Source organism: Anser anser, assembly GCF_964211835.1.
Source record: "Anser anser genome assembly, chromosome: 4".
Taxonomy (NCBI): domain Eukaryota; kingdom Metazoa; phylum Chordata; class Aves; order Anseriformes; family Anatidae; genus Anser; species Anser anser.
Window position 1 is genome coordinate 21,270,841 of NC_139724.1, and position 20,088 is coordinate 21,290,928.

Below are 20,088 nucleotides of genomic sequence, written 5' to 3' on the forward strand. Positions count from 1 at the left end.
AATGGGAGAAAATGCTGGGACAAATTTGCAGTAGCTGACCAAGCTTTCACCTGTGGTCTCATCCTGGAGTCTGGAGAATTTTGATCTCTATATTGCATTTGGACACGCGTAAAAAAAAAAAAAAAAAAAAAAGGAGAAGAAATAACAGGCAGACTGATGGTATGCTTCACATTGTTTTCAATATGCTTTGAAATTCTGTAACGTATTTAAAGCCTTCTCTGCCCTGCAGCGCAGCAGCGCAGCATCCCAGTGGAAGTCTTTAGATAGACCAGCTCTACCTGCTCTGCCACCGAACCCTACAGCTTTCTAGGACTATAACGGCCGAACCCAGCTGTGCTACGGAGCCACAACCGATTTCGAACGAAGTTACCAGCTCGGTGCAACCTGGATCGCCTCTGAGGCCTCCACCGAGCCCTACCTCAGCAACGGCCCCTCCTGCCGCCGGCCCGGCGACCCCAGACCGAGGCCTGCCAGCCCAGCACCCCCATGCCCTCTGCTTACAAGGATGCTGGCGACCCTGAAATCGAGGAGGAAAAGCAAGACCCGCCTGGCTTGAAGAAATTAGCCCTGCTTTTGCACTTTGCCCAGTCCCTGCATCTTTTGAGCCAAACCAGGCACGGCGCTTTGCTTCAGCAAAGGCCACCCGCGGCCCCAGGCTTTCGGGCATGTGAGACCTGAGGCAGGTGGAGCTCAAAGAATAAAATAAAACAAAGGCTTTTGTTGGTTGGTTTCTTTAGTGTTGTGATTGTAAAGGTTCAGGGTTTGGGTTTTTCATTTTAGCATTTTATATATTTACTTTATGAAGGAATAAAGCCAATTTCTATCCACCTCTCCTTCATCATGAGAAACTTTCCCATCTGAAGCAAGGGCACGACAGGCACTTGGTACTCCAAAAAGCAGTACGGGCACAAAAACCCCACTGCACATCACCTGACAGGACATGCTCTGGAGATAGCAGGCAATGCTAGCCAAGCGCTTCCAGAAGCGAACCTGAGCAGCTGCAGGAACCAAATAATCCACCCTCTCCACTAGAATACTAAACCCTTCAAGTATTTTATGGGACTTTTTAACTCAACACTGCTTCACAATTGGTCTTCAGGTTTAAGAAAGCAAACCAAAGGACCACAACAAAAATATTCTCCTATGACTGGTATTAATGTAGGCTCCACACTTGTAGTAAAACTCAGGCTGATTTTCCACCTGTCTAAAAAGATGTTATCGTCTAAAAAGAAAACTGGAAAATAAATATTTTTTTCCACAAGAAGGGTGAGCCCACCAGCCACCTCTATCCTGAATGAATATAGGAGTTTCTGTCCCAAACGTGTTTTGTAAAAAGAGACTAGCACATGAAATCCAGAGCAAACCAAAAAGTTGCAGCAAACAGCATACTCAATTGCTTTTGGTTCTGCTTTTAAAATGATGTTTGACAATATAGGCTTAAAAGCAAGCAGAGAATTTGTTTCTAGAGCCAAATCACAGGGTAGCAAAGGTGCCTTGCCATGGATCCAGAGCTCTGAACTTGGGCTGAAGGCTTTCTTCCAGGTGTCAATGGGCATCTTGGTTTTTAGGGCTGGTCAGTCTCACGGCCCACTGGCATCAATAACATGAACAGCCCAACCACACAAGGCTGGTGGATGTTTAGGAGAAAGCTAAAACAGTATTTATTTCGGAGTAACTCTGTGTTTGGGGCGCAGCTGACACAAGCCCTGGTAGGACACGGGAGGTCGGCAGTGTGTTGTGGTCAAGAATCAGCACAATGACCTCATCCTCCTCCGGCACTCAGACGCAAGGAGGGGAGCTGAGAAGGGACGAGCAGACAATTAGCCACTGATTCAGCCTGAATTTCAACGTTCTTTCCTTTATGAGATCACTCATCATTTGAATCACTTATGGAAGCTGCATAAACGCTTTTATCCCAGTACTTGACAGGCAACCCATTACTAGAGTTGGCTAACTTGAAAGAAGCGGAGACTTTCTGCTTGAGCAAGGAAAAAAAGCTCAAGAAGGTAACACGGCAGAGTCTTGATAACATTGAAAGGCGACTGCCACCACTCTTAAGCTAGACTGAGAACTGCTGCATGGCACCAAAAGTGCTGGGATCTTCCCTGCCCCACAACTACACACAGAAAATGCACACACGATGGACAAGATCACTGGTAAAGCCCTTTAAAGTTAAATAAATAGCTGGAAGCTGAAAAAATAATTTAAAAAAAATCTAAAAATCCAATTTTGCTATGCCAAGCAGTATAAAAAACGACAGCAGGCTGTTTCCTGTGATCATGTAGCATACAGGAAACCCAAAGCCAAGGCTCAAGGTAGAATATACAAATTCTGGGTTAGTGCAAAGTTTTTAGAAAAGACTTATCCTATACTGTGTCCACACCATATTCTTGCTGACACTGCTTTCCCATAGTATTGTTTTGGCTCCTCTACTTGTCATTTGAGCCTTTAAATGTTAGCTCCTTCACTGACATGACTGAAACCCATCACTTTCTCTTCAAGTCAGGTATGAAGAAATGGTTCCTTACAAGGTGACATCAGCAGTGTCTGGCATTTTACAAGATCTGGAAGAAGACACGTCCTGCCCCAAGGAGTTCACAGCCTACTTCAGACAGAGCCAAGTCGTTTCAGATAGAATCTATGAGGCCATGCAGGCATGAGATCACTTCCTCCTTGCAATCTTCAGCTTTACATATTTATCAATTACTTCCATTTAAAAGGTTCCTTTGAAAAGGAAAAAAAAAAAAAAAAAGGCTCTTAATGATTTTATCAGCTTTGGTATTTGGCCTTGGGACCAACCATGTATCTTTAGTTATTAAACATTCACAATTCCCTTTTTCCTCAAGTACAGGAGGAGGAACCTGGCAAACAACAAGAGAGGACAAGATGAGGAGCAATACCTTCCAGCAAAACTAGCAACTGCTCAACCAAATTGCACAATCTATAGAAGAAATGCCACAACTGTTAGCTTAGGGATAAAAAGCTTACAATCAAAACCTGTAATTTCTATTGGCACCTTCTGTTTGTATTTAAAGAAAATAACGAAAAATCTGATGCTTACATATTTCTGCAATACACAAATGCAAAACGATTCCTTAGTTTTCCCCATCTACTTTCTGTTAACTGGAAGCCTAGAGTGATCTGACTACTACCTCCACATACAGCCTTTGGCCAGCTGCTCAAGCTCTGGATTTTTTCTGGAGGCTTACTAAACATTTTTGCTCTTTTCCTTCACTGCTAAAAGGATAGATTATGGCAAAGATTAAACTAGGCTAAACACAATTTGTTCCAACTTCCCACTTCTCTCAGATGTCAGCCTGAACTGAGCTAACAGATGATGACCAAGCAAATTAGTTACAGCAAGAACCAAATTTGAGGCCCAGCACTGGCCAGTGTTAACTCCAGGAGGAGATGCTTAACCAGCACACGTCGATTCTTCCAGCCTCCAGGAAAAGCTCCAGGACAGGTCCAGCACACCTAGCGCCTGCAGACTAATCATCATTACTCCCTAAACTGCAACAGGAAGCAGCTGTGATTCAAAAGCAGGGGGTGGTAAAGATATGTAAAGCTACCCAACACATCTGTGGTGCGTTCAATGCCATGACTGTAACTGAAGGAAACGTGCCTTGGGCCAGCTTTACCCTGTGGGGTAACTCCCCAGATATTCAAATATTTTTTGCTGTGTTGAGCACTGTGGTACAGAACTCGGCTGCTTATGTTACCAGAGCTGACTAGGTTAGAGCTAGCACTGGCCTGCCTGTACCAAATGAAGTCATGCTTACATACTCTAGCACTCAGCATATCCTAGGCATATGCTTGGCCCTTTTAGACTTTTTTATTAGTAGTATTTATTGGAAATCTAAGCATCTGGAAAACCCTGCTGAATGGTTTATGCAAAATGGTCTCTCCCGTGCCAGAAATCTTCCATTTGTAACTGACAGATAGGGTTAAACAGCCAATAGATAAACATACGTATCTTTATTGCCCTTGAAACACATTCGTGTCAGACACATACATTAGAAACGATATATTCTTGTCTATGCTTAAAAATTAACTAGCAAATTGGGTGCTTTTAACAGGCCTATCTAAGCTGGCAACGGAACCAGTATAAACAGAAGTAAACCCTCCCCAGCAGCTCCCAGCCTGACCCACTGCAGAAAGCAAAGCCATTGCAAACGATGTTTTTGCCAGAAACTTTATCCTGAACTTCTACGTTACCTAACTGGATCTCATACCTTGTAGAGAGGAACATACCGTACACATAGAGGAACCTACATCTGGAACCTGTAATTCCAAATGACTGACAGTCACCAGCCTCGTGGCAGGTCCACGTGACAGCTGGAATTTTCAAGGGGGGTTTAAATGGTGTTCTAAATTCCATCTGTTTTTATGACATCTGGGTTTAGGTTTATCAGCACTGTTTTTATCAAGACGGCAACTTCTACAAAAACTCCCTGGAGCAGGCAAGCATTTTTTGTTGTATCTGATAGACCATTGGCACTTGAACCAAGTAAGGACACATAGCTGGAACAAACAGGGATAAAAGTAGCAAGGACACATTCCAAGAACATGCTTAAAAATAGTGCTTTTCTGTCAGTGACAGCGTGTACCCATTTCTACCAAGGATCTGTTAAAAACCATCACTAGCAATAATGAAGTTTCCCAAGGAATATGGTATATTAGACATGAGACCAACCATTCCAGTGGAAAACACCATGCAAGAGAAATAAGGCAGAATCCTGCATTTTTCTGTCACTGCTGCAATACCTCCCCAACACGCAGATTACACACAGTCAGAAAGAATGGCTTCACATGAACACCATCCTGCTGTGTAGGTTACAATTCTACCAAAATTAAAACGTATCAGAAAACTGTACTGATGTTATGAAATATTAGTTCGAGAGAGGGAGAAACACTTTGACAAATGTCAGGACTTCCTGTTTCTGTATTCCTAAATGAAGTGCTTCTTTCTCTCCCTTCAGATTAGTTTGTTCTGAAAGGCTGCATTAGGTAACGCAATGTTTAAGACATTTAAGCAGTCAAATTTGAAATAGAACAGCCTGATCCTGATGGAATTAAGTATTTCATCTGATGTAAAACTACTGTTTTGGGGATTTTTTTCCACATGGAATTTGACTACTTTTGAGCTCTGTTTCAAATCAGAAAACAATTTCCTTTGAATCTCACAAACCTCCACAGAATAGAGCTTCTGTCTACGAGTGAACCATATGTAGGACTTGAGTTTTACAACATGAGTGTCAACATGTGTCCTAACAAGAATATCCAGTATCATATATTTCCTCATGTGAAACTTGAGAATCTTCACATATTACTTTCAAAATGAAAACTTTCATTCAGTCTGAGCAGGGCCCGAAGAAGCTGAAGCGTTTTTATTGCCTTCTTCTCTATTTCAATCCCTGTTCTGTTAGTTTTTCTTGCAAATGCAATACTTGATTGGCTTGCATGTGTTTATAAATATGCATGTACATCTCAGAGTAGGAAAGCAGCAACACCATTACATCAGCCTGAACACCTGCACCATGCTGACTGAAGCAGGGCAGGCTGTCTATTGTTTCACTTTCTTATTAACATCTAACTTCCTACCCATACAAACTTTATTTCTTTGCCAGTAAGAGCAATCAAGCTGACTGGAGATGCAGGTCTTTAAGAAAGAAACAGTGAAAATATCTTAACAATTATTTTTATAATTTTTATAATGTCATTTGCCCCAAGTGCCCATTTGCGTGGAAAACGTTTAAACTGTTTCATTAAAAAATCTCCAGTCCTAAGGGAGCTTTTAGAGTTATACACAAAACATTTTCATGCAGATTGAGGGCATTAAGTGCTTTATGCATGCAATAAAAAAAAAAAAAAAAGAGCTTGAAGAAATGTTTCAAAAAGAAAGAAGGAATATTTTAAATCCAAGACAGAGATCACATACATCACATTCGTAGGGAACACAAACTGAAAAGAAACCAAAAGGAAACAGTTGATAAACTATAGAACAGATTACTTCCAAAGCCTCACTCAGCAACTAATGTAAATGACTGTCGCAATAATTTTTCTTCTAATTTAAAATGTAAACCTTAGAAAAAACAAACTGATTTTGCACTGCAGAATTTTGCCAGTCTTTATGCTAAGCTATGTGTTTAGGCAGAACAGACAGCAAGGATCCAAGAGAGACAGTGCTAGCGGAGACTCTCACCACGTGTCACCCAGAAAATTTGTTGTTTCAGCAAACAGAAAACTCAGACAGGAGATGAGATGAAGACTGCTAACCATGGCAGCGGTGGGGTAATGGCACAGCCTTCCAGCAGTAGGGACAAAACCCCAGTCTGGTTTCAAAATGGATCTAGAGCCATTTGGGGAAAAAGCCTGTAACAGTCATTTGCAGCAGCAGGAGATGGAAGTCAATGGCCCCAAAAGCTTGTTTCTTCAGATTCTGGCCCCTACCAGAAGGCAGCTGTGGGAAAGGCATTAGCTGGAGAGGCATCTGAATACCTGGAAGACAGGCTACAAAGGAGCAAGCATTAAGACAAACCCCTGAGGGGAAGCAGGGTTGCTTTGGAAATGTTTATTTTTCATTTCAAATCTTGATTCTGACTTGATAAAGAGAAGCCCCGAGCAAAGGAACCGGAATGGTGATAGTCTGGAACATGATTTCATCTTCCCCAGCTCACGAATCACCTATCAGCTCAGGAGGAAACCGTAAAGCTTAGCAGCCCGGGCTTGCTGCTGGAGGAACGCAATCCCACCGGAAGAATGTGGAGCTAGCAGGGTTTGTCTGGTCAGGCTGGGATCTGCTGCAAGGCTGTGGGTGAGTGAGGCAGGAGGCTGAGGAGCGGACAGTTTACTCCTGCGAATAAGATTTGGAGTGTCGCACCAAGCATTTCTGCAGGAGCAGACGGCCAGCCCTCAGTTAGTTCCCACTTGGATGTTCAAGGGATCAGAAAGGGTAACATTTCTGTAAGTGAACTAGAAAACGCTCCACGGCACCCATCTCTAATGAATACAAAAACACTCTGAGAAAACTAAGTTTTGGTTGCTGCACTGCAAAAACTCCACAACTGCTCTAAAAATCTGCCGTGCTTTTGCCTTACAGTTCAGCAACGCTCAAAGCCCATGAATGGCTGCTACTTTTCTGCTGCTAGTGAGCGTACAGAATAGCAATAATAAATAAGTGCTGTGAGAAGGATCCATTGATTATCTGAGAGTCTCTTGTATTGGAGCCCAGATCCTTACTAGGATCATTTACTATTAATTATCTATTACCAACATGAAACAAGAAAGTCCCATGACAGCCTCACTACCTCTCACAACGATGAGCACCTGACAGCAGCTGATTTCAATGGAAATTAATGATGGACAGTGTCTCACAAAACGAGGTAGACATACCACAGGGAATGTCCCCATGCCTCTGTTGTACTGGATGCATCATTCTCGTAACAGTCAGGGCTATTCATTAACCAGCTATTAGCTGAAAAAAATAAAATGTCCGTTAAAAAGCAGCACCACTTTTTTGAAAGTGCAGTTAAAGTAAGACACAGCAAAACTTTTAAGAATTTTGAAAGAATCTTAGCCAGAAACTTCATCCTGAACTTCTACTTTATCTAACTGGATCTCATACCTTGTAGAGAGCTGCCACATAAATCCGGCAGATGAGCATGTGAAAAAAAAAGAAAGAAAATGATGAATTTCCAGGAATACCACAAATGAAGCCATGCAGCCTGTTCAGAAGAGAATCTCTCAGCTCAGGAATTAATTTTGTGCTGCCTTCTATTTACAAACCCAAAGGATGTCCACAAAACTTATGGGTGAAAGTCGTATTTTAAATGTGTTTATAATTATGCTTGAATGAGGAGCTGCTTGTGGAGTCATTCATGCAAACTATTTCCATTTGTTAAAGCCATTACCCTTATTCTTTGACTACTCCCCCCGCGCCCCCTTGAACAGAAAAATAACAAAACAAAGAATAATTTAAATGTTTGGATGTGACAAATGCCAGACCCCAAAACACAGATTTAAATGTGCTGGAACAATGCACTTAAAACTCTCATCACCTTACCTCTTCAAATAAACTTCCTGAGCTCATTCAAAACGCAAGCACGTTAAACTTGCAAACATGGGAAGAAATTTCTAGCCCTCGTAAAAAGATAATGAATCACAACGTTAACTTTTTGCTTTCAAGAAGAGTCTCAATTGTTGCTTCAGTGATCTTGCTTTCAGCCTCACCCTGTCCCAATCCTGGCGCGCTCCGCTCCAGAACACACACAGAGATCAGAAAGGGTTTGCTCAAGATTCAGAAAGAAGATAAAAAGTCCTGGTGATGAGAAGTGTTCGCTATCAGGCTTGAAAGGATGGGAGGGAGGCACGAGAAGGCCGGGGGAGGGCTGACGGGGGGGAGCAAAAGAGCATACATATATAGTGAGGACGGGGAAACTCTTCCAGAGAGATGGAACGGGGGAGAGCTCTAATGAGTTTAAAAGGGAAAAAAAGAGGCAAACCATCAGTTTTGAAATTCCAGCCTCAGCAGACAGTGTCTTGCAGAAGACTGCTTTAACCATTTGTTCCTGCAATGCCTGTTCTCATTTCTCCACAACTTAACCCAGGTCTGTTCAGCAGCAGGGCAGACCTCGCTCTGCAGGCTGAGAGACACCCAAAAGGACACACTAGACTTCTTCTGAATCCCAAGTATGGGGAGCAAAAACGGCGTGATTTCCCAAGATGTTCTCAAGCGATGTAAACGACCAGTAATGAAGGAATGGCCCTTCGCAGCAGAAGCCCTGAGGCTGACCCTCACCACTGAGCAGGCTCCACATCCAGAACGAATTTTCCGAGCACCCACGTGAAGGCAGACCCGGCTCACAGGCTCAGAGGAAGGCAGCCGTGGGAGCAGGGTGGCACCCGCAGCCTTCAAATGCCACTCAGCACTTCCACCATGAGACAAACTGGTGCCACCAGGAGGGATTTCTACCCAGGTGGCTGCACAAGTCAGCACGCCTTCCAGGCAGCAGTTCCCTCATTTCATCCCCATGACCTGCTATCCAAGAAGGATTCCCAAGAACTCACTTTCTCGTTAGTCTCTCTCTCTCTCTCTCCATTCTCAGGATGTAATTAAGGTTCAAAGTGAAGAAAGAAGGGGAACCAGCTCTGTGTTAGCGATTAGCTCAACATCCTGTTAATATCCAGTCGTAATCTCTCCCAGTCTAGGCATGTATCACCTGAGAAGTCTTCATGGAGAAGAAGCTCAAGGCATTTTATGAGACCCTGAACAGATTAATTTTCCAGTGGTTGCCTCAATGGGTTACCAATCTCTTCCATTTCTTGGTGTACATTCAGTTACACAGGCAGCAAATAACACCTCCTGTAAATGCATAACCAGCTATTACACTTTGCCTCCACGAACCCTATCCTTCTCATACCAAGGCCTGCATCCCCCGCATATGAGGACTGTGATCTCAATTAGAAATGAGAAGCCCCGTTCTCACATGAACTAGGACATCCTTCATTTTACGCAGTTAAAGCACAATACAGCTGAGAATGACCTCAAAAGCCTTATTCCGTTGTATTTTTTTTTTAACTTCAGTTGTTTGGCTTGCTAACAAATCAAGCTAGTTTCACAGTCTATGGGTGTGACTGCTCAGAAAAGAAGTAGGAGCTCAGAAGTTACAGTCACAGCTTTTAACAAGATCTCAAAGTTCCCCCAAATCCCACAAAACAAGCATCACTTACGTACTAATCACCTACCACAGCGATCCATACCGAACATGTCCCACAACAGCAACCGCACGCCACTTCCCTCACCGCACTGCTCAGTCATGTCAAGCTGACGTGCGAGAATATGGTACCCTACATTCCCATTTTTTACCTTTTCCCAGCCTCAGCGATGACAGGCAGCAGGCCTGAAACCCAGCACCGTCTTGAGAGTCCCCCAGGCAAACACTACCGAGTCTCGCCCCGCAGACGTCGCGTAGGGCTTCACCGGCCTCTCTGGTGAGCCAGTGCTGGCTGCTCTGGTAGGCAAAGGGATATGGAAGCAGGCAGGCAATTTTGCCTTTAGCCTTCCCAATGTCTTGAGAAAACAGAGAGATTAACATTAAACCACTAGAGTGAAGTGACCTAAAGGCTAAAAAATATACTGCATGCTTGCTGCTGACAGGACTACTCACTTCAGACCGGAGGGGCCAGGTCTGTCTTACTAACACCTTACTCACCTTATACACACACTCTCAGCACACACAGGTCCCCACTGCTGGACAGTGGTTAAATGACAGAAGGTTGAAAATCATTCCTACTTCTTTTTTCTTGTTACTGTTTTTAAAACAAAAATCTATTCCCTTTATGCATCATTTCTGGAGGTTGTTTTTAACTCAGCTGTTTTGCACATAACTACACGGACAGGGAAGGTAATGGCTTTGCTGCAAAAAGGGGAACAGAAGCTCCCAGAAGTGATTTATTCCACACTCCCTCAATTCCAAAGTGAGGTCTCTTGTAAACTATAGTTAGTAATCCGACTTCTTTGCACCACTATTCTTTCACTGACAGAATTTACCGACAATATAAAATGCGGAAGAATGCACATATTTTTCATCCCCTTTCTCTTACAGGACTCTCTGAGTACATTGTTTAGATCCTAAGTCTTCAAGGCACGTACTATCCTTTATTTTCTGTGCCCAGCACAATGGGTACCCCTTAGGCACAACTGCAATACAAATAAATAATGGTAAGAATAAATCAGTATCTTCTCTTCAGCTGCACACCACACATATGGAGTTTGGTGAAGTGTTTCTGCTTGCAGAGGTAGGATCTGAATTTCTAGTCATGGCAGGTCACTGCCAGTACAAAGGGAGAGAGCTGGGTTGGGTTGGACTGGGATACAAAGGAAGGCCAAGTCCAGGACTTACCCAGCAGAGGTCAGGCTAAACCTAAATTTTGCCACCACAAAATTGTCTTCGGTCTTTCTTTCCGCACCATTTCCCCTCCCAATCATCCAACAAGTATTTTTACAACATGATGGATACCTACATGGTACTGTGAAAAGTTTACTTAAAACAATAAAGGCTCCAGTTTGTTGGCCAAAATACTGCCCCAAAAGACTGAGACAAAACAAAAAATCTGACTCAGTATTTGAATATCTCAATACTACCCTTGGGCAAAAGTGTTAATGTATTAATTTAGTGAAATAATAATAAAATTTCATTGTATCAACAAAACATTATACTCAATCTCCAAGAACATATCAACTGCATTTTGCTCAGAGAGATGAAGCATAGTAAATGCTTGTAAAAATATATATATTTATGAGTATTCATAATGAAAATATTCACAGGGAAATCATGAAGGTTCTCAATGTTTGTCAACTATTCACAGAACCAAAGCAATAGCATCAAAAATATGATTTATCCCACAGTCCAAAGAGCAAAAGACAGACGGAAAATACTTAAAGCAAGACATAGAGACAGAATAAAGCAAGCCTGCATAGCGTGCTCATATGCATGACAAAAAATCTGTATAGGTCCTGTCCTGGTTCCAGTTAGGACAGAGTTAAGTAGCTCATAGTAGCTGGTAGGGTGCTATGGTTTGGATTAGGATGAGAAGAGCGCTGATAACATGCTGATGTTTTAATTGTTGCAGAGCAGTGTTTACACCAGGCCAAGGACTTTTCGGCTTCTTGCTCTGTCCTGCCAGCGAGCAGGCTGGGGGTGCAGCAGGAGCTGGGAGGGGACAGACCCAGGACAGCTGACCCAAACTGGCCAAAGGGGTATTCCATACCATCTGACGTCATGCTAAACAATATATAGGGGTGGCTGGCCGGGGTGGGGGGCCGGCTGCTCGGGGATAGGCTGGGCATCGGTCAGCGGGTGGTGAGCAATTGCATTGTGCATCACTTGTTTTCTTACACATTATTATTGTTAATACTATTACCATTATCACTATTATTATTATTATTGTTATTATTATTTTCCTGTCTTAATAAACTGTCTTTATCTCAACTCACAGGCTTCACTTTCCCGTTTCTCTCCCCCATCCCAGAGAGGGAGGGGGGAGGGTGAGCGAACGGCTGTGTGGTGTTTAGCTGCCAGCCGGGTTAAACCACAACAGTCCCCACAGCTTTCACTTGAAAACGCAAAAACAGTACAAAAATCTAACAAAGCATGTGCAGTGTTCAGTACCATAGTATGCAAAGTGGAGATAAACTACAGAACATAATACAATATACTACATAATACATATATAATATACTAAAGAACAAAATACAGAACAAAAAAGCACAGAAAGGATAAAAAAAAAAAAACAAAAAAAACCTGCTGAATCACAAACAGAAACACGTGCATGTCTGTGTGTTTGTGATATATATGCGTGCATGTAAAAGTGCATTACCAGCTCAATAAACTTCTCTCGTACAGACAGCATAAATGTTGGGGGTGTGAGGGCCTGAGTAGGTGAGAGAGATCAGCACAGTTAAGATGTTTGGTGCCATTCCTAATGACAGCTCATACCAGAGCATTACAGAGAAAGCTGAATGCTGTTTAAATCAGGGGGTCAGGCACATCATGCAACACTGAGCACGGCAAGCTGCAGGGCTGCCTCTCACAGGGGAAGACATCAGAGCTGTTATGCAGCCACTACCTTGGGTACACAAGGAAACAAAGTGCTTTATGTCTGACTTGGGCAAGCTGTAGCGCAGGGGGTTGACTCATTTCTGTTTAAAATGTACACATTTAAAATCCAGTGCACTTTCCTCGTTGCAGCGCAGACATCTAGCACATTCACTTACGCTCTGCTGCCCTCTCCTTGCTGCAAAACCCAGGGAACTCCAAGGCCGGCAAAGGCAACTCTGAAACCCCTTTGGGCTCCCCACCTTGACCAGATCTGTGGTGTCTCAGTAGGATTTGATTACAACCAGCTCTCAGAAGCTGCACAGCATGTAGAGGTCTTATCCAGAAAGATGCTTTCTTTTTCCAATGGTCTGCCTACCTGGGGCTTGTGCACTGTCCTCTAAAGGCACCCCGACTTTGCCTTCCCAGTCTCTGCAGAAAGGACCATTTTCCCTCGGGCAGATGGCAGCTGCCACTCTGCTCCTCTTACTCCACATTAAGGGGAACATCCAGTCTAAACGTTCCCAAAGACTATATTTAGAGCACGACTAAATCTGTTTTGCAACCTACCTGTACTGATATTTACACTTTCAATGAAGGCTGCTTTCAAGCGTTGGCTCTGCACACAGTCGAAAAGAAAACTGCCTGCTTCCTGGGAAAATGTGTATCATAATACAGAGTTCCAAAACCAGTGATGCAGCACTATATGGATAAAATTATTCGCATCCTTATAGTACATTCACAAACTATTCAGCTCTGAATAAGGAAGAAAAACATGTAAAAGATGCTGCAGGGATGCCAGAAAGAGTTACTTTCTAAATGACACCTCCCCTGTATGCGGCTTCTTGAGCATGCAATTCCTGCAAGGAGAGAAGTATCTACATGTGAAATCCTAAAGAAATACAGTATTACATTTATTAGTCCAGCAACAGTTTGAATTGAGGATGGAATGAAATTCAAAATGAGCTGTGACACGGGTAGCAAACTTTGCTGTTTCCCTTTAAATACCTTTTCTGCCAAGCAATTACCAATTGCAGTGATTGAAAAAGCTGGGGGCAGTCTCCTGCATGACCTGAAAACCATCTACTGAAACTTGGGATGCAGTCAAAAGGGAGACACAATTCAAGACACGAAAACAAGACAGACACCACCACTGCTCCTCCAGACACGGCCCATTCATCTGGACATCCAGCAGACAATTTTGCTTCTGTCTGGAATGCCAGCCACCCTTGTTCCATCTCCCGATAGTGATTAATCACTCTTCAGCAGAGCAATTCATCCAAACCTTGGAAACAGAAAGACACTGTGGGAATCTTACGCTTCTGAGTGCTTTCCTCTACCGGTCAAAATGAAAAGTCACAAGGAATCTGAAGATAGTATTTCTGATTGTAGAGACTTAAAAAAAAAGCATCTTCATATTAGCCACTTAGCTGCCATTGAACACTTATCACATCGTGTATATAGTTAGTGAAAGCTTCTTTGATGGAAGTGAACCGTCCTTCGAAACCAAACACGAAACACACACATTCTACAAGCAGCACTGTATTCTGTGGTGATGTGTGCCGATACTCCAGCTCAGCCTTGGCTGTGCTTTGCCAGCCGCGGAGCTGCCTTCTTATATCCTGCTTTTCCATTCTGGAATCCACTGCACTGCTGCTACCGCCACTTTGTCTTCCTCCACGCTCTTTGTGACAGTTTTCCTTAAAAACTAGCCACAAAGTAAGCTTGATTTATATGGCCAAATTACCTCACTTATATGAAAGCAGCCACCAAGCTTGCCTCAGTAAATTAAATTTACAATAATAATAAAGTAATGAGAACCATTCTCTTGGGCACATCTGAAATCCGGTGCTAGCTATGATATACAGCCTGGCTCACTCTGGTACAGCTTCATCCCAGGAGGCGAACTGCACAGCATTTGAGAGCAGTTTTTTTTTTCGTCCTTCTGTTTATTCTTGCTAATGTCACTGCACAGTCAGAGTTTTTCCATCCACTGGATGCAAATCTAGACAAAAAATGAGTACGGTAATAGACAAGTGTTGTGTAATTAAGAGAACTAATATTTTTGCCATTAAAGCAAAAATGGTATAAAGCATGCCTAGATGAATTAAACAGACTTGTAGGTAGGGTCATTAATGACACAAATGGGTGGGCCTTAAATTAGGGGTACAGTCTATTTTATCATGGGCTTCGCAAGCTTTTGCCAAAGGCTCTTTTGTGTTTTGCATGTACTATGCTCCAACTATATTTACAGAACTACCTTTGGTTTAGTTCAAATAGCGTTGTTTGTGCACAAATACTCAAATCCACTTGAGAGGACTGGCTTGTATCCACCTGAGGTGGAAGTTGGAATATCATCTCCAGAGATCCCTTCCAACCTAAGTTTTCCTATGGTCTTAACGCTCCAGTACGTAGATGTTCAATCGGATGCCAAGTTGTACAAACTACTGTGCAACACTGGAGGCGGGGTCTGGAATCCAAGACCTGCATACTCCTACTGAAAATACGCATCCCTTCTCAAGCTAAACTTCTAATGCATGTCATGCAGCAGTCAACATGATCAATACCAGGTCTCGGGTTTGCAAACTCTGACATACCTGGATCCTGGGACTCACACCATCCCCTTAGGTGTGTTAGCAACAGCAGCACAATTAAGCAAATGTACAGAATCTAGGCCTTAATGCTATCACTTGTGTCTATCTTTTGAATAGAATATTTATTAGGAAAACTTCACAGTCAAATCTGAGTCCCTGTTATCGTTCCTAACGCATCTTTAGATTTTGCTGAGGACGCTATGGGTTTTGTGCAAGTTTGGGATTTTTTCATTTGTTTTGTTAGCAGGACCAGGGAAGTCCACGGCTGAGACTGGTGAAGAGACAGCGTTCCCAAGGACTGTACAATAGAGCAGTGTTTCCTAAAGTAGGTTATGTGAAGGACAAGCAGAAAGGCACAAGCGGGAGGGGTGACTGTGGAGAATATAGATGATGTCATCCTTAGGATGAGCAGATCTTCAAAAATATACAGCAAGAAATTATTTTCTGAGGGGGAGCTCTGCTTCCTAAAGCTGGGACGATCCAGATCGATCACAGTGCTCCTTTGTTTAACAGAATCCCGTTAACAAACTAGTTCTGGAAATGTGGACAACCTGGTTATAACGGGCCACATGCTTAGCCTTTGTCTTAAGCCTATGCCCAGATGACCCATTTTGCACATTTCAACCAAGAATAAAGTGACCTCATTCTCAAAAGTGCTGAGCACCAGCTGTTCCCATTGTGTTCACAAGCCCCAATATAGGTTCCTGTTTTGAAATTCTTGTCCTCAAAAGAATTTTGAGGCAACAGAGTGATTATATGTTCTTCTACTTGCCATATGCCTATTTATTTTAGTTCAGATATAAAAGTCTGAATCAGCTACTTTAAAATCCTGAAGACTCAAATTAGAACAAGTACTCTTGCCACTGGAACAGAAGTGCACATAAGTGAGCCACGTGATCCTTGAAGAATATTTTTGCACAGAATGATGACTAGATTGAAGGTCACAGTATTTTGACCTTAATGCTTAGTTTCTTTTTTCTCTTCCTTCTTTTTAGTGAATGGGTTAAGAATGGGGGAAAGCTATCATCCCAGATCATTTAACACTTGAATTGATATCACTGGGATGAAGTTTCTTGGCTACCTACTATATAAAGCCAGGTAAACAAATTCAAGATCATTTTAATACAGTTGCTAGCTGACAACTTTTACGCAACAAACCTGTATTTGCCTCTAAATAGTTTTTAAACCGTTACTTCAATGTATCACTGTCATCTTGGAAGCCGATATATCACATTGCTTGTGCAAAAAATAAACATGATTACATTCTCTGCCCCGCCCAGCACTAAGGCTACAGATAAGTGAAAACAACCAAAACAACCTACCCACAAACAACAAAACAAGCCATGCCAACAGTTCAAACGTCACAGGAACCCCAAAGTTGCAGGCAAAGCGCACAGCAAGAGGTAAGAGCTTTATTTTAATAACTCAGAACACAGCCATTCACTGTGAGGACATGATCCTGAGATATCTGAGGAAGTTTGAGGTAACACCTCAAGGTATCAATGAAGTAAATAAATAAAAATCCAGTCTCTCTTAATGACACCACCTTCTAAACACAGCTTATTTCCTTAATGTGAGGAACGTCTATCAGTGACATTTTGAGGGTGGAAAAAAAGCCATAAAACCCGCAAAAGCACAACTTAAAAATCCCCTGATACTTCAGTACATTTGGCTTAGGGTCCCTGAAATATTTGTCCACTCTCCTTTAAAGGTTGTTCCTCTACATACCTGAACTCAGCTCCTTCCAGGCAGACTCATTCCTCTTCATACAACTGATGCTAAGCTGTTTCTCTCAAGAACCAGATGCACAATCAACGTTTCTGAAATACCACATTGGTCCTGATGTCCACTTGACCAATGCCTGAAGAGACAAGGCTGGGTGGATAGTAAAAATCACAACATGGAAGCTGTGAAAGTACTACTAGACATGGAAGAAGGTGTTAAGCAATGCACCAGCACAAGCACATTAGTACCACCAAGTTGCTGGGTTCCTTGCCTCATCGGTCACAAAGGAGTACCTGCTTTTTTGGCTTCACTAGTCTCAGCAGAGAGTAAAATCAGGAATTCTGGTATCTACCTTTCTACTTATTTCCAACTGCAATATGGGAAGTGAAATGGAAGAGTGGAAGAGAGCAAGAGGGAACGGAGAAGAAAACTTAATCTCTGATTAAATCAAAATGACAAAAACAGGAATGCTGGATTTGAAATTAATAAAAAAACAACCCTCACACTTAAAAGCACGTGCACTTACAGCTAAGACCTTAAAAACACCCCTACTTGTTCCTTAAGCTGTTGTTTTGAGAACCATCAGAAAGTGCATCCCACCTTTGGCCTCCAAAGCTAGACTGCATTATTTCTGAGGTTTACTTTGCTGGGAGCCATGGAGCATTTGCTAATTTCAGATGAAGAGCTGGCTGGTCTATCCTAAGAAAAGCTATATATCCACTATTAATTTGTTCCCTAATGTCATTCCTCCATGTAAACTATAGCTGCAATCACAATAGAGACATTATGGCAAACACACGATGGTATTATCCTCTGTAATCATCAAAGTGAGGACAAGCAATGTAAGATCCTAACTTCTGTGGTTCACACATTAAAAGGAAAAATCTATGCCGTTCTAAATCATACAACAGACACCGTTTGTGAACACAAGCTTACCAAAGCAGGCTCTGCCTTTTGCTCTTGTCCTGGTTCCAGTTAGGACAGAGTTAAGTAGCTCATAGTAGCTGGTAGGGTGCTATGTTTTGGATTAGGATGAGAAGAGCGCTGATAACATGCTGATGTTTTAATTGTTGCAGAGCAGTGTTTACACCAGGCCAAGGACTTTTCGGCTTCTTGCTCTGTCCTGCCAGCGAGCAGGCTGGGGGTGCAGCAGGAGCTGGGAGGGGACAGACCCAGGACAGCTGACCCAAACTGGCCAAAGGGGTATTCCATACCATCTGACGTCATGCTAAACAATATATAGGGGTGGCTGGCCGGGGTGGGGGGGCCGGCTGCTCGGGAATAGGCTGGGCATCGGTCAGCGGGTGGTGAGCAATTGCATTGTGCATCACTTGTTTTCTTACACATTATTATTGTTAATACTATTACCATTATCACTATTATTATTATTATTGTTATTATTATTTTCCTGTCTTAATAAACCGTCTTTATCTCAACTCACAGGCTTCACTTTCCCGTTTCTCTCCCCCCATCCCAGAGAGGGAGGGGGGAGGGTGAGCGAACGGCTGTGTGGTGTTTAGCTGCCAGCCGGGTTAAACCACAACAGCTCTTCACAGAATAAAAAAAATACAACAAACTAAAATGGACCAAGAAAGACCCGAGCATAACTATGTTTTCTAGATCTCTAAGAACAAGCCATGCCTTGTTAGATCCTCACTGTAGCTCCGAGCTGGTTTCAGGCAGCTTTGACAGTACACAGCACAGCAGGAGCCAGGACACATCTAGCAAATTAACTCACGCTGCTTTCACAGGAGCTTGGTCAGACAGGGTTGGTGGCAGGCCATTGGCTCCTCATGCGCGGGGTCTCCCAAGTCCTGCCACCTTGCCCCTGACCACAGAACAGCAGCCCGCTGGGGCTGGGAAAGGGGTGACAAGAGGGAGCGCAGGATTTACCCTCATATGATACTTGTATGACTTTATTATTTATATCCGCATTTACATTTATATTATCATGGACCTCCAAGAATGGCTATGTTGAGATACACATCAGCTGGCAAATGTTGTGCCAATTTTCAAAAAGGGCAAGAAAGAAGACCCTAGCAATTACAGGCCTGTCAGTCTCACGTCAGGGCCTGGTAAAATTATGGAGAGGATGATCCTTGAAGTTACTGAAGCGCACCTGGGGGACAATGCAGTCATTGGTCCCAGCCAACATGGGTTCACGAGGGGTAGGTCCTGCCTAACAAATTTGATTTCCTTTTATGATAAGATCACCCACCTAGTCGATCAAGGGAAACCAGCTGATGTGATTTTTTTGGACTTCACCAAAGCTTTTGACACAGCTTCCCATAGGATCCTACTGGACAAAATGTCCAGCATACAGCAAAACAAAAATGTCATGCAGTGGGTGAGCAATTGGCTCTCAAAGGGTTGTGGTAAATGGGGCCACGTCTGGCTGGTGGATGGTCACTACTGGGGTCCCTCAAGGCTCCATTTTAGGGCCAGTCCTCTTCAATGTTTTTATAAACAATTTGGAAGTAGGACTAGAAGGTGTTCTGAGCAAATTTGCCGATGACACCAAACTTGGAGGAGTTGTGGACTCGGATGAGGGTGGAAAGGCCTTGCAGAGAGATCTGGACAGACTGGAGAGCTGGGCGATCACCAGCCACATGAAGTTTAACAAAAGCAAGTGCCGGGTCCTGCACCTGGGACGGGGCAACCTTGGCTATACGTACAGACCGGGCGACAAGACACTGGAGAGCAGCCCCGCAGAGAGGGATCTGGGGGCTGTGGCTGACAGCAAGTTGAATATGAGCCAGCAGTGTGCCCTGGCAGCCAGGAGGGCCAACCGTATCCTGGGGTGCATCAAGCACGGCATTGCTAGTCGGTCGAGGGAAGTGACTGTCCCGCTCTGCTCTGCGCTGGTGCGGCCTCACCTCGAGTACTGTGTGCAGTTCTGGGCACCACAGTACAAGAAGGACGTTAAACTGTTGGCGAGTGTCCAGAAGAGGGCAACGAAGATGGTGAAGGGCCTAGAGGGGAAGACATATGAGGAGCGGCTGAGGTCACTGGGCCTGTTCAGCCTGGAGAAGAGGAGGCTGAGGGGGGACCTCATCACAGTCTACAACTTCCTCGCGAGAGGGAGTGGAGAGGCAGATGACCTATTCTCTGTTATCACCAGTGACAGGACCCGTGGGAACGGTGTGAAGCTGAGGCAGGGGAAGTTTAGG

General features: G+C 43.5%; 1 protein-coding gene across 6 annotated transcripts in view; it reads right to left on the reverse strand.

Moving 5' to 3' along the window:
- STOX2 (storkhead box 2) overlaps positions 1–20,088 on the reverse strand; it is a 147,415-nt gene that overhangs the window by 39,656 nt on the left and 87,671 nt on the right. Inside the window, exon 1 of one of the 6 annotated variants that reach the window (XM_083835108.1) lies at positions 7,396–11,748. The exons of the other annotated variants lie outside the window; for them this stretch is intronic. Within the exon in view, the coding sequence (XP_083691234.1) occupies positions 7,396–7,438 (43 nt within the window). The 5' untranslated portion in view covers positions 7,439–11,748. Of the gene's footprint in view, positions 1–7,395; positions 11,749–20,088 lie in introns of those variants that run through there. 6 annotated transcript variants of the gene reach the window in all.